Source organism: Pseudonaja textilis, chromosome 4, assembly GCF_049901715.1.
Source record: "Pseudonaja textilis isolate UNSWEBS1 chromosome 4, rPseTex1.2, whole genome shotgun sequence".
Lineage (NCBI taxonomy): Eukaryota > Metazoa > Chordata > Lepidosauria > Squamata > Elapidae > Pseudonaja > Pseudonaja textilis.
The window spans coordinates 56,318,925-56,333,523 of NC_141993.1; the positions used below are offsets into that span (position 1 = coordinate 56,318,925).

General features: G+C 38.2%; 1 protein-coding gene and 1 long non-coding RNA gene across 5 annotated transcripts in view; both read left to right on the forward strand.

Annotated features, from left to right (window-relative positions):
* The window catches only part of LOC148125844 (uncharacterized), a 40,809-nt gene extending 30,657 nt beyond the window's left edge, over positions 1-10,152 (forward strand). For both annotated transcript variants that reach the window (XR_015743555.1, XR_015743556.1), the window contains exon 5: positions 8,624-10,152. This is a non-coding gene — a long non-coding RNA (uncharacterized LOC148125844). The remainder of the gene's footprint in view (positions 1-8,623) is intronic.
* A 140-nt stretch (positions 10,153-10,292) lies between these two features.
* SLCO2A1 (solute carrier organic anion transporter family member 2A1) overlaps positions 10,293-14,599 on the forward strand; it is a 62,935-nt gene continuing 58,628 nt past the window's right edge. The window contains exon 1 of one of the 3 annotated variants that reach the window (XM_026701407.2): positions 10,293-11,311. In XM_026701407.2, coding sequence (XP_026557192.1) covers positions 11,216-11,311 — 96 coding nt within the window. In that variant the 5' untranslated portion in view covers positions 10,293-11,215. The remainder of the gene's footprint in view (positions 11,312-14,599) is intronic. The other 2 variants (XM_087933115.1, XM_087933114.1) reach the window with 2 other exon arrangements.

A 14,599-nucleotide genomic window follows, 5' to 3' on the forward strand; every position in this document is an offset into this window, starting at 1 on the left:
CCAGCTACATTGTGCTTCATTATCCCAAAGTCTCTTGAGCCCACAAAAGAATTTGTCCTTTACTCTTGCTTTTTTTGTGCTTGGAATTATCTTTTGGAACAGTTGCTCAATAAAAGCGTTCCTATCATTTCTTACGAATCTGTCCTTAAACCCAGTTTCTCCATGAAATTTTTGAAACAATCACTAGTCCTCAGATCTTGTTACCACTTAGCCAATAACAAAGTTTAGCTAATCATGTTAAATACCCCATGGTATTATTTAACATTTTGTAGGGATAGATATCAATAAGCATCTTCTCCAGCTAATAATTGGACTAAAATTATATCATAGTCACCATAGAAATGAAGGTGGTAATCCTTGCACTTAAAATATTCCAAGGCAAGGTGATGGCTAAAATGCTATATGGAGCTGACATCTGGAGTAGAATGAAAAAGTTATCACCCAATAAGGAAGAAGCCTTTGATAATAAGTAATAAAAATTCAAAAGATTTACAAGTATGGAAGCCCAAATAAACACAGTGTAATCATTGCTTTTTATGCCAAGATCGTTGATCTGGTTTTTATTCCTTCCACATTGATGATAGAATGATTATGAAAAATATAGAAGTGCTACCAGTATTTTAATGATTTATCAGGTTAAAAGTGGATCATCTAGCTGGGAAGCCATGGAGTTCGTTCTAAATTGCTTCTTTTCAGGCTTGATGCATAATTGTCTGTGCTCACTCTAAGTTATGAGAACAGAAATCTACATTACCTGGAGGGCATCTAGACTTTTGTTCAAGATGGGTGCTTGAAGCTGCTGTTTTTCTTGTTAACAGTTGACTCACAACAGGTGAGAATGCCTACTGCATAAAAACACATGTGTACAGCACTGAGTCACTGAACCAACATTTCAAGAGACAAGGCTCCTGAATAGAATAGAATGTTAGCTGACCTTAGTCATTCTTATTTAAAATATGCTCAGGTTGAACAGAATGTTATTAACATGGTTCATTTTTCAAGGAAATGTTTAAATCTTAATAAAAAGAGCCTCTTTGACGTTTCAGGTACGGTCTTTTAGCAGCCTTTGCAGAAAAGTCAGGGGGAACTCTGGTTTTCTCAGTCAGACCCATCTAGGATTACAAGGTGCAGCCTTTCTGGCAACCTATTGTCTACTCACACATTCCTAGAATTTATGCTTCTAGAGCAGGGGTCCCCAACCACCGGTCCCCGGATCGGTACCGGTCCGTGGAACATTTTCTACCGGGCCGCCGGTTTGCTGGGCACCGCCATCTTGTTTCAATGAGAAAGATTTTTTTAAAGACTCCAATTTTTCTTCTTTCTCTTCTCCCAAAATGAAAATACAAAAAATGAACTGCATAAAGTTCTGCTACATTCGTTCCCCCAAAAAGGAACTCACAAATTACAGAACAAAAAAAAAAAAAAAAGAGGTAGGACCAGGATATAGGCAGATACAAAACTTTATATGCAAAAAATAGCCAATCTGGGCGGTTAGCCCTGAGGGAAGTGGGGTGTGTGGGGAATGGTAACAGCCGGCAGGCATTTTTCAAAAGAACCACACAGGCTGCTGAGCCCTGGACAGAAAGAGTGAGCCGAGTAAAAAAATTTTGCTTCCTGATTGACTAATTTCAAGCTCCCGGCTGCACTAATCGGGCAGGGCCGTGTAGCTCACGTGACCTCCAGGCGCGAGATTAAATTCAAACGGCCGTGTAGGAGGATATCAGGGAGTTGGTTGTGCTGCTTCTGCGAGAGAATCTTTTCATTGCAAGGCAAGTGGGTGGGTAAGCGCCGTGAGGTGGGGGGGTCAGATGGGGTGCCGCTGTTAAAAAAAAACTGAGCGAAAACAAATTTAATTTGGATTTGGTGGAAGGACAAGTTTTCCACTTTGTTGGATGGGTCCTAGTTGAACAAATGAAGCCAAAAAGGGGGGCTCTTGCTTTGGGGTCGCTCGGCTCACCTTGCCTTGTCATGTGTGCTGATGCCGCGGATCATTTTGTGATGCCAGTACCGGGCCGTGGCACAAAAAAGGCTGGGGGCCACTGTTCTAGAGAACTGCAACTCTGGTTTAAATGGGGAAAGAAGAAAACAAGGGATTGGTTAATCAGTCCCTGCCATTGTCCAAGCTAAGCATCTGCCTAGGTCTGTTGTTAATCCACCACAATCCGGAGTAGAACATTTAAAACTCCCTTTTGGCACTGCCAAGAATTTCTCTCAGGTGTAAGAATCCCAAACTGCAATCAGCTGTCCTGTTTTTCCATGCCTATTCTTCCAAGAATATAAAAACTAGTGAAAGAAGAATAGCCGAAAAACTTAGAAGCACAACAGCTTACTCCCCAACAGCCAATCCAAGGCTGTTGCTTTCTACCTGTTTGGTGGGGTGAGGTGTTTGAGGGACCATAATAGAGATGCCATGATACTCTTCCAAGGCTCTCATGGCTCAGAGATTCATGAGACATCAGGCATTTCCTGGAGAAAGTTGGTAGACCCATTGTATTCTCAAAAGGGGACTTTCAGTAAATCATAAACTAAACAAATGATTTGAGTTCTTACAACATAAGCTCCCACCCTTGCAACCAATGATCTGTAACCAAAGCTAAAACTGCCAATTAGGTGTATAATTGATCTTGTTAAGCCTATTGTCTGAACTGAGGCACACATCAGCAAACTGTTGATATTTTTAAAGTCTAGCTCTCTAACTGTGCTTCAGATTAACTAGGTTTGAAGTGATGACACATCCCAGACTTAGAGGTCAGTCTCTATGAGCTGGGTCCCTGAGAATCTCCTTTGTTGTTCTCCTATCACTCACTGCTTGGACAAGTGAGGATGTACCCCTCACAGCCCACTAATGGGCCGTGGCCACAGGTTGGGGATCCCTGTTTTATTTCACTCTAATGCTATTGTACTTTTTACTGTTGTATTTTTGATATTTTTATTCTTTGTGCCACTCAGAATAAGGAAACCTATAAATTACAAATAGTTCAATATATTATAAATTTCCAGATACTCTTTCTGTTCTTTGCATTTTTTACCAGAGGGCTTTTTATCAATGTCCAATAAATCTGGTATGTGTTGCAGGGAGCTTCCTTTCCTTTCTTATCTTATTTTCTCATCTTTATCTTAGTGTTGTAACATGCTGCCCTTCTAGTCATAGTGCTACCAGCATACCTTGGCATAAAGATGCTTTTGCTCCTGTGTAAAGATGGAATCTTTAACATCACAAAAACCAGCGGTCCCTACAGCATTGTAAAAGGTGGAAGAGTTATATGGTTAAACTCGTCTATTTTTGCTGCTAGGTACCCTGTCAGCACAACTTAACAAACAATAATAAAAAGAATCTGAAATATCTTTCTACTCATCCTATAGCTACAATAAATCAGTTTTATGCCTTCGGTGGCCTAATACCACAGACAGATTTCTGTGGTCACTAGGCGTCAAAAACAATTTGATGGCACATCATCATAATAAAAAAGAAACCCACAGACTATGGAGCTTTAAAAAGAATTAAAAATGACTATGGAGAAACAAGGATCTTAAAAAGGAAGACGTTTTTGAAAAATGTAATGAAACACACACACACACACACACACACACACACACACACAAAATGCAAGCTCAATGCTGAATATTGTTGTTGCTATTCAGCAACATTTGGAGATTGATTGCACCTCCAGGGATATTTTCTTGCTATTTTGCTGAGATGGTTCCTAATGATGACAGTTTCAGATTTACATTTGGTCTATAGACACTTTAGTACAGTGATGTAAAAAAATGAAAGAATAATATGGTTTGGCTCATCTATGTAAAATAACAGTATGAATGCTGATCATCAAATGATGATTTTTTAAAAGCATGAAGATCATCTAGTCCAGCTTGTGATGTATTATAATTTGAAGTGTTTGTTCTGCACATTGTGTTAATATTTTAAACTAAAAATTTGCATCATAGTGGAACCTGTTTCACTTAAGAAACCACACATCCCTTCTCCGACACACACAACATGAAATAAAAGAAAGGAGAATAAGAGAGCAATTCTCTACTCAGAGTTTGCTAATCTGTAGGTTGCTATCATTTCAACAGAACAGCCTACGTATTCAGTACTTACTTATCCTAGGTGGAATAACTTTTGATAATACAAACATGGTATAAAAATAGCAGATCTTCTCCTCTTTCCCCTACAGTGAAGACTCAGATAATGCCAGCTATGTCTCCTAAATGTTACTTATTTAGCCAGTAAAAGCATGTAGAGGGCAACAATCTAACGAAAAATAACTCCAGAGTGTTTATTATTTATTTCCTACTTTTATATTCTGCTGTTTTTATCAAGGAGATTTAAGAACTATGTGATTTCCCAGCCAGATGTTTGTGATGTTCTGGGAAACAGATTCACTTAATAACTGCAGTGATTCATTAAACAACTGTACTGATTCACTTAAAAACCATGGCAAAACAAGGTTGTAAAATCAGGTGCAACTCACTTAACAACTGCCTTGCTTAGCAATGGAAGTTCTGATCTCAGTTGTGGTTGTAATTTGAGGATCACCTTTACATGCTTTATCTAACAATCAGCATAGGAAAAAGGGACAAAATAATAAATATCCATGGAGGATATTGCTAACTGAGAAACTGCAGTGAAAATACCTGAAGCTCTTCCTTGTTGTAGTTTGCAGTGGATCTTTGTGGACCTGTTAGCCAGGATGCTTACTTAGGTTAGAGAGAGGTTAGTCTGTTTGAAAAACCAGAAGACTGGATTAATTTACCTTGTCAGAGCTTGGGAAAATTTAGGTTTGGCCCCAAACGGCCCTACTCTTGTAATTTATTTATTTAAGTTTACATTTATGTGCCACCCACGTCTCCGTGGCAGTGATTCTGAACAGGCTACAAAGTAGTAAAAGGATAAAAAAGATAACACAAAATGATTAAAATTAAGAAGATTAAATAAGAAACTAAAACCAAGAGGACTCATATTGATTAATGTCATACCCTTCAAAATTGAATTGTGTGTGAGTATATGTGCATGTGACTAAGGCAGGACTAGAACTCAGTCTGGGGTTTGTAGCCTGATGCCTTTACTGCTTCCCCAAACTTGGTTCAAAATAAATAAGTAAATAAAATAAGTAAGCAGTAGAAAATAGCAAAGAGGAACTTACAGCCTCTTAACCTTCATCACATTAGCCAGATGTCAAGGTAGCTGGCAACTAACAGACTTGTCTGTCTAAGACTGTGTGCTATACTGTAAGTACACAAAAGGGAGTCACGCAATCATCCTTAACTATGAATCCTATACACAATAGGCCTAGCTACCAGAAGTGGAAGGGTAGATGTGGACATTGGCATCCAGAAGGCACAGTCCGTGAGGAAATGGAGCTTGTCTTCTGACACTCAAAAGACTTTAAAATGCCATGGCTTGTGCACCAGCACACAGAAGGCTGTGCTCAGACCATTTTTTCTCATGAGAAAACATAATGTCTACCATTTTGTGCATACATGTGCAAAACTGAGCAGTGGTATGGGAACATAACTCCCAGCACCCAAGGCTAAGCAGTTAACCTCACTTACCATTAATAATAGGAGAACTCATCCACCCCCTTGATCCAAATGCCTGGGGAAACAGCCATGACTTCAATGTCTTGCAAAAGGTTAACAGTCCAGCAAGATGACATTCATTAATAGAAAGTACCTGGAATATACCATATTGAGTATATTTGTGTTTGTGCACAAACAAAAAAGACAGTTCTAAAAGTTTTATCTCTTCCACATATTTTTCCTTCCAAGTTCCACAGTGTTATTTTTCCAGTTATAGCATGGGCAACAAATACATGGAAATACTGTTTTATTGCCATCATTAATTTAAATTGAACCAATTTTTAAAAAATGGTGCTTTACATAGAACAGGTTTGACAATTTTCTACTTAAAAGGCCTTACAATCTATTGGCAATAGTGTTGTTTACTGTCATTTCAAATGGCATTCCATACATATCTCCATATGTATATTCAAAAGCATGAGGGCTAGGAGCTTCTTAATGAAAGTTCTATATTGAGTTTTAGAAGCAAAAGACTATTAACAACACCCATCCTGAGATTGTGTTGAATTGCATATTTAGATGCTATCAAAAAGTCTTAATGTCAAATAAATTATTTATATTAAATTAGTTTTTTAAAGACCTTATTCCAGATAGACCCTCTTTATACTATATGGCAACAATCAATGTGTATCTTACCCTTACTTTCAAAGCTTAAACTCAAAGCACATGTAGACTGCTGAATCTCATGGGATTTCTATGTCAACAAATGTTATAACTTTTTTTAAAAAATGAGTTTTTGATAACTTCGATTAGAGAAGGCTGACTAATGTTAAAGCTGATTGGAAACCCCTTTTGGATTTTTGGGATGAAATAGGAAAAAAATTAAAATTATGATGTGGATTTGATGATTAGAAAAATGCTAGATAACAAAAAAATGGAAGTTCTGTTGAAAAATAAGTGTTTAATGTGAATTTATACTTACATCTACTATAAAGAAAATTGGAAGTCACTTTTTTCTATTTCTTTTTCTTTTTACACTTTTGGCTTTCTTTCTTTTTCATTCTTTATCTGTCTCTTTTTCTATTTTAGACATTCATTTTTGTTAGGATTTTTTAAAATTGAATAATCTAATAAAGTTATTTTTTTAAAAGAAAAGCAGTGTTTCCTGAATTCCACAGAAAATAAGTCCAATTATGGCAGAGAAAAGCCATAATCTGAATCTATTGGGTTTATCCAGGAACATCCCAAGGCAAAAAGGAGAAAAAGTGCTTTTACTGTTGCACAACTGATACAAAGTATGAATGTTATGCCATTTGCATCATTTAACTGATACAAATTATATAATGATACTATGAAGCATGTGAAACCTTCATGTTTCTTTGGGACACTCTGGGACTTCCCAACATAATTCTTGCCTTGCATGCGCTGGCCTGAAAAACTGCAAGGTTAACTCGGTTCATTGGAGCTTAGGACTTTACAAGTCATTTTTTTTCTCTTGAGTTGAAATCCAAGTTTTGAAATCTATTTTTAAAGCATAATTTGTATTCTAGTATGGAGCAGGAGATCAGAGCTTTCCATACCTCACTTTTATAAGTGAACCACCTAAAATTGCTGGGGTTGTGCAAAGTAATAAATAAATAAACCATGGATATGGTTGAAGGTGTTATATGAACAGATTATTTAATAAACCACAGTGAAGCATATCATAAACATTAATGCCAAATGCATTGCATCTCTGTGCTTCTTTTCATTTAGATAGGTGTTTGTGTGTGTGTGTGTGTGTGTGTGTGTGTGTGTGTTTTCATTCAACTACCCTGTCTCAACCAGCTTGAAAACACTGTAGGACAAGGCTGTCAAACTCCCAGCCCACAGGCTGGATGTGTCACATGCCGGCCACGCCCATGCCTGGTTTAGTGAAGGGGGGGAAATCCCCATATGTCACATGATGCCACAGTGAAGATGAGAATTTGACACCCCTGCTGTAGAAACTCTTTTTAGCATTAGTGTTCCCATAATGTTGAGTTTCAACGGCTGAACTCTTAACCTCCAGTTCCACAGCAGCACAAGAGGATGAGCAAGGACTGTTCTGCAGGTTTAACTGAAACCCTGAGCATGATGGCCTTGTCACTGCTGAAAATTCTTGCTTGCTTGTATCTTCGTGATGAAGACAACGTGACTTGCATCATTTCATCATCTTCCTCAAGAATAACTTTTCAGCCTTTTGAAAGATTGAAAGGATGGACTTTAAAAAAAAACACCCGAAGAAGTACACAGAGCACTGTGTCTGACATACTGTAATTATTTCCCAATCCTGCCCAGGATAAGGAATGGATCTGAATGGGAGACCGTTTCAATTGTATTTTATTACCAGGGTGGGAGAGCCAAGAGTGGAGATTAGAGGGCGGGAAGCAATTATGGGATGATCTAAAAGTAGTTCTCACTAACTTCTGCTGAGCTAGAATTAATTTGTCCCTTGGTTCATTGGGGAAAATTTATTACTTCAGATCTTACTCTGAATTTCCACGGGTGGTGCTCTATTTCAAGGAAGAAATAATAATAGGTGCTTTTGTGACTTATTTATTAAACTTGCACACTGACTGATTCTCGGTGACTGAGTTAAAGAAATTACAACAGAATCACTAAAATATAAGACAGGGACATCATGTCTGCAATGCACATTAAGAAATGTTCACCAGTGAAACTTAATTTTTAAGATGATGGTGCTGTTTTCTATTAAGTAATAGAAGTTAAAAACTTACAAGGCTAGAATCAAACAGGCGCATCCCTAGAATACCAGGAAAAAAATGAAGATTGAACCCAATTCCTTTTTTTTTCTTATTTGCAAATCCCATCATGACATTCCCTACAAAGCCCCTTAGACCAAACAAGCAACAAAGCATGCTTGACTTCAGTTGGCCCAGCCAATTTGGTAGTGCACATTTGATCGCCTGTAAACCTGTTTACATTAGCATTTAAGGTTGCCAACAGTTGTAAAATATTTGATGATTTATCACTTGTTACTTGTATATACACTGAGAGCTTATGCACTGGAGACAAATTCCTTATGTGTCTGTTCCTTTCTATTCTGTGTCTCATGTAGACTTCTTCTTGGTAAAGGATGACCTGGAGAACAGAATGTGCTTACTAAGATGATGGAAAGTGGATGTGACTACAGTGAATAAGAAGCAGCACAATGGAAATTGATAGAATGCTAGGAAGTACGTGTGGGTGTGCTTAGCTTAAAGTACTTTTGTTTTAAATACAGTTCAACTTCTTAAAAGTTTAAAATAGCATAAAAATAAGCTGCTTTTGGTTGTTGATTTGTAGCTTTTGTGTTTGAAATAAACTAGTCCCTCCCATTATCTCATTCAGCTGAAATAAGGCCTGGGTCTACAGTGTAAGCCTAGATGCTGAGGGTGGGTAATATTTAATTGATCTGCTTCATTCATATAGGTACTTATCAGCTGCTGTGTTTGTCAACCTCTGCAACTTTAAATGGACAGCAACTCCAAAAGTTTCCCCACCTGCATAAGAAACACTGGTCCAGAGCCAGATAAGTTAATCTTCCCTGTAAATTCAGCAAACTAGATTCAAATTACATTATCTTCGAGAATGGGTTTCATATTTTAGTAAAGCACAAAACCCTTTCTGTCCTTATTAGCTGTTGTACTGTTAAGTTTTAAAAACGTGTACAAATTTTACAAAAAAATACCACAAAATAAAAAACAAGACACATAAAAAAGAAAATGCAATTATAATTTTTTTTAAAAAGCAATGGAAAAAAAAGCATTTTAGATTATTCCATATCATGTGCCCATTAAATATTAAACAGCATTTAAAAATTTCTAAGTCAATGTCAGTGGCTTACAAAGAGAATTTGTAAAAGATGTTTTACAGGTGGCACTTGGCCCTAGCAAGAATAGCGAAGATGTTTAAAGAGAAATCGGCATAATGTTGGAAATGTCATCAGATACCTGGATCATATTACCATATGTGGTAGACTTGCATTGAAGCTAAAAGATACTGGACTAGAATACATGGATGGTTAGAAAAAATGATAAAACAACACATAAATTTAAAACCAGAGATATTTTTATTGAGAATTATGCCTGAAGATTCTAATAGAGAGATAACATACTTAATTATTAATGTATTAAGAGCAGCCAGAATTGTATTTGCACAAAATTGGAAAAATGAGAAAATTCTGACAAAGGAGGAAACAATTAAGAAAATAATGGAATGTGTGGAAATGAGTAGACTGACAATGGCAATTAGAGAACAGGAGGAAAAAGATAGATTTATAAGATTTGAGATTTATTCTATGAATGGTTAGATAGAAAAAAAAGAAATTGAAATATGTGGTAATAATTATAATATACCATAATTAATTTTGAATGAGTAAGAGAATGAATATAACTTAGTAAGAATGAGGTATGTTTTTAAAAGATAATTATAATATCAATGATAATATATTTGAACAATATGATATAAAATGCTGATTAGTATGGTTTATAAATGTATAAGGTATAACAGTATTATGCGCACAAGATAGATGTACCCAACCAACACACTGTAAAATTGAAAGATGGTTTTATTTGTTGTCTTTGTTGTTAAAATAAAAAAAAAATTTCAAAAACATTTTGTTCTAAGTCTAAATGAAAGAATAAACAAGATTCTGTTGTTGCAAAAGCCATGATATCTGTGCCAAAGGGAAATATTGCAAGACATTTTCTACGATTTGTAAGAATACGCAGGTCGCCTTCCTCGATAGGGACCGGGAACCTCGAAAAGCCACGAGGCTCATGTGATTTGGGCACTTCTCTTTCTGTGTGTCTCTTACCGTTGGAGGCGTTTTGGTGAAAGACCGAGCTGCCGGCCTTGCGTAAAAGCGGCTTCAATCAATACTTCTGCGTAAATCTCCAAGCAGCGAGAGTGCCCCCGCCGGGCCGTTTGCAAACAAAGCCCAGCGGGTCACAGGTCGCAGGCTGAAATCTTCCTAACCGAGGCTGTGAGGGAAAGAAGCGCGGGCTACTTGGACCCTAACACGCGCTTTCGGCGCCCCCCGCCCCCCACAGGCAGGCCGCGCGCTGCCTTATCTCTGACTGTTCTCAAGGAAAGCCCGCTCAACTAAACAAGGCGCATATCGAGATGTTGGCGAAAAAGCCGGAAACCGTAGGAAAGGTGCGTGCGGAGTGAGCGCGCTTCCCGGAGACTGGAAGGGACGCCCTCTCCCCAACGGGATCCCCGCAGTGTCTCCCTTCGGCGGCGGATTGGAAGTCGGGACTCGGAGGGGAAGACTTTGCTGACGTTTCGAATAGGGTCCGTCCAACTTCCTAAGCTCTGCAAATAAAGCCAAACAAAGCGGGAGGTCGGGAGGGGGGGCTACGAAAAGTTCCCAGAAAGAGCCGAACTGAAACCCGCACCTGCATCTCCGCAATAGCCGCCGGGAACCGGACCGCTTTTACGTAGACGAGGGAAGAGGGAGGGGAAAGCCACGTCTCCTCAGCACATCGGAGCGTAGGGCAGGCTTATAAGAACTGCAGCTCCCGCTCTTTCCATAGGGGCTCATGGAAAGGGAGAATCAAAGCGAGCGCGGGATCCGATTGCTGCTGCGATTTCTTCGGCCGGCCGCGGAGACGCAGCGCGGACTGAGGGCGAAGTGGGGCGGCCGCTTCGGCAGTCTGAGCAGATAATGGGGCTTCAGTCCGAAAACAGCAAAGCCTCGGCAACCGAGGATAAGCCTCCGAGGTTGAACACCTGCCCGGGCAAGGTCTTCTGTAACATTAAGGTAAGAAGGACCTTCGCTCCCACAGGAGGAACCGGGAGGTGGTTTGGGGAAGCAACCCGCCTCGCCGCTGGCTTCGCAGAGGATCGACGCCGGCCCCCACCCCCCTTTCTCGGGACTGAGCGGGATCGAGATGCCCCGGCTGCTCTTCGCCCCTGTCGGCACAGCCCCTCTTGCCTGGCACTTTCGGTCTCATCCGAACCACCTTCAAGTTCCTTTGAAAATGGGCAGGTTTTCAATTGTGAGAAGACTGATAGGCAAAATCCACCTGTATTTTATTCAGACTTCCAAACCTAATAGATTTCTTGGAAGTTGTATACAGCCATTGAACTGAGTATAGTACATCAAGACTATGGTCTTCTCTGTGCACTTATCTACTAGTTGATTTGCCACATTTATAAGGGCCCCTAACTCTATAAGAACTCTGAGTGACAGGTAGCATTAAAAACAACAAATAATAATATAAACAGAGAGGACCAATGCATGTCTAGAAGAAGAAAAAAAGCAAGCATGCAACATCTTACACTGCAGGAAGCTTTTTACACATTTTCTCCAGGAGAAAAAAAAATGCTTTAAATCCTCTCAGGAGAGGTACTTTGTGGGAGATGCTGTTCCAGAGGGCAGGTTCTGCGAAAGAGGAATAAGATTCCTGATTTACTGGGAAGTAAATTAATAGGAAATGCCTAAGATATTACAAAGCTTTCATGACAAGTAAGATTTAGACCATCCAATGCAATTTAGATAGGAAGTTTATGAAATCAACAACTGGTATTCATTTCTGAGTAAACAATGTATTTACTCTGTACGTATGTGGTATAATTATCATTTTTGCAGTGTGCTAAAGCAGATGCTATACTGCAAAAAAACCAAAATTCTTTAAAACCAAAATTTTTTACTTGCCCATCATATCTATATGCTTTTACTGTGATTCACAGTTTAATTAAGCTGGAATATTTGGTGACACATCAAATTGGGGTTTGCCTCTTGGTGAGCATACAGACAAATGCTCACCTCTTTGGCCTGTCTTCAGGTCAAAGCACTACTCCAAATGCTGTCCTGTTTTTACACCATACATCCACCTTATTTGCTATCCTTCGATGCCCCCTTTCCCTTTTCCAAAGCATGGTTTTATTTTATGTTCATCGTCTGTTTGCATCTCATATCCAAATGGTCTGAATTGCTGCCTACTGGTCACTGTCTGAGAGGAACAATCAGCCTTCATTAGTCCCAACGTAGTTCTTCTTGTAGTCTGTTCTTATATGAACCATCTCTAGAAGTCATTTAACTTCTTTCTTTGAGTTTTACTTAATGCTCAGCTTTCATGGTTGTATATTAGCACTAGAAAATAATTATTTTAGCTTTTTTCTTCAATCTTTGGGGATATCCCTCATGTTCTTGCTGAAATCTATCATTGACATCCTTCCCAGAATGTCCTTTCTCTGGATAAAGGTTGTCCATCTTTATCTTATTCTGAGTCCAAGAAAATAAAATTATCCACCAACTTCACTTTCTGTCATCCACTGTATGTCCACAAAGCATTAGTACTTCCTAATATTTTAACACAAAATCAGGTATTGCTTTCCCCACTTTTGCTTTCACAATGAACTCTTTAAAATGACCTCTTCTTTTGGCTAACAAAGTAGGGTTATCAACACGGATTAAATTGATGTTTCAGCCTCTTGGTAAAAAAATTGTTGGAAGTGATTCTTGTGTGTTTTGCAATTCTGAACTCTTTCAAATTCTGTTCCTACAGTACTTTCTTATACATTATAAGATCTTTCCAAAAATTATTTTATATTCTGACATCCATTAGCTTATTCTGATATTAACTACAAGCTTTGCTGTTGTTACTAAAGCAAAGATAACTCATCTTTTTATATTACTTTATAAACAAAAAGAAACCATCTTATATTAGCTACCTGTTCTTGGGGTCTCTCTGCTTTTTCTGAAATCTGCTTATTCATTTGGGATTTCTCTATCCCTATATTGCTTCTTTCTAGGATACTTGTTTGCATAAGAAATCAGTAATTCAGTAATTTGCACATTCTCTGCCATACATATAAACTCTAACCTTTTTCTGTCTCTAGGCTATATAATGTCTGTGTTGAAAGAGTAGTAATTTAGTATCTCAGTAGCTTTAAACCATTTTAAAGTATACTTTAAATCATGTTTTCCTACCTGAGCACTATTGTGCTTCACTTTTTTCCACTTTAGTTTTCTTCGGTGTCTCTCTCTTCTCATATATCCTCAATTTTAGTTTCATATAAATGAAGTGGGCTAAATATTCACTTTCTGGATAAGGCTGGATTGAGATGTCAGGTGATCACACAGAAGATATCAGGTGATCACACAGAAGAAGGGGGCCAACCTATTCTTCAAAGTACCTGAGGGCAGGACTGGAATTACAGAAAATTATCAAGTAAAGATCCAACCTAGAACTAAGAATAAATTTTCTGATAACAAGAACAATTAACCAGTAGAATGGCTTGCCTCCAAAAGTAGTGGGTGGTCCTTCCCTGGAGGTTTTTAAGAAAGGATTGGACAGCCATTTGTCCATGAATGGTATACGGTATCATGCTTGAGCAGGGGTTTGGAATGGAAAATATCCAAGGGCCCTTTCAACTATTGTTACTCTGTACTCTGTATTTATATTTTGATTGTCTAGATTTCATTTTATTGGCATACTTCCTCTTTTAGCTTTCTAAGCTTAATCCATATAGTCTATTCCACAATCTGCCCTTGGTAGTATACTGGATGACTGGAGTACATTTGTCTACCTTTTTGTTTTCTATTATATAATCTACTTGATTCTGATATTGTATATATTTACTAACACCCAGTGTTTATTGACACTCTTGAAGGTCTTGCCAATTGGATTTTCTTCTGTTTACAGTATGTACTGTATTTGTACTTTATTGGATTTACTTGATCTAATTATTTCAGTTATTTCAGATTCTCCCACATCACCCATTTCCCTTAAAATCACCAGTAACATCAGGGCCTTTTCTTCATAGTGCACCTAGGAACTCTTGCAATTAGCCCAATAAGTCCTTAAAGTTTTCTTCTATCAGGTCTAGCTAGCTGGTTGGTTGATCGATCATTCATTCATTCATTCATTTCCCACCTTTATTTTTTTTTACAAATAACCCACGGTAGTCATTGAGTTATGATAAAGTATCTTGTTTGATTGTTACTACTTCGTTCTTTCATATGGTTTCATGGCTAAATCATTTAATTATGTGCGTTAGAGTAGCAAATTATGTTTACCTATTCCTGCTTAATTTGATAACA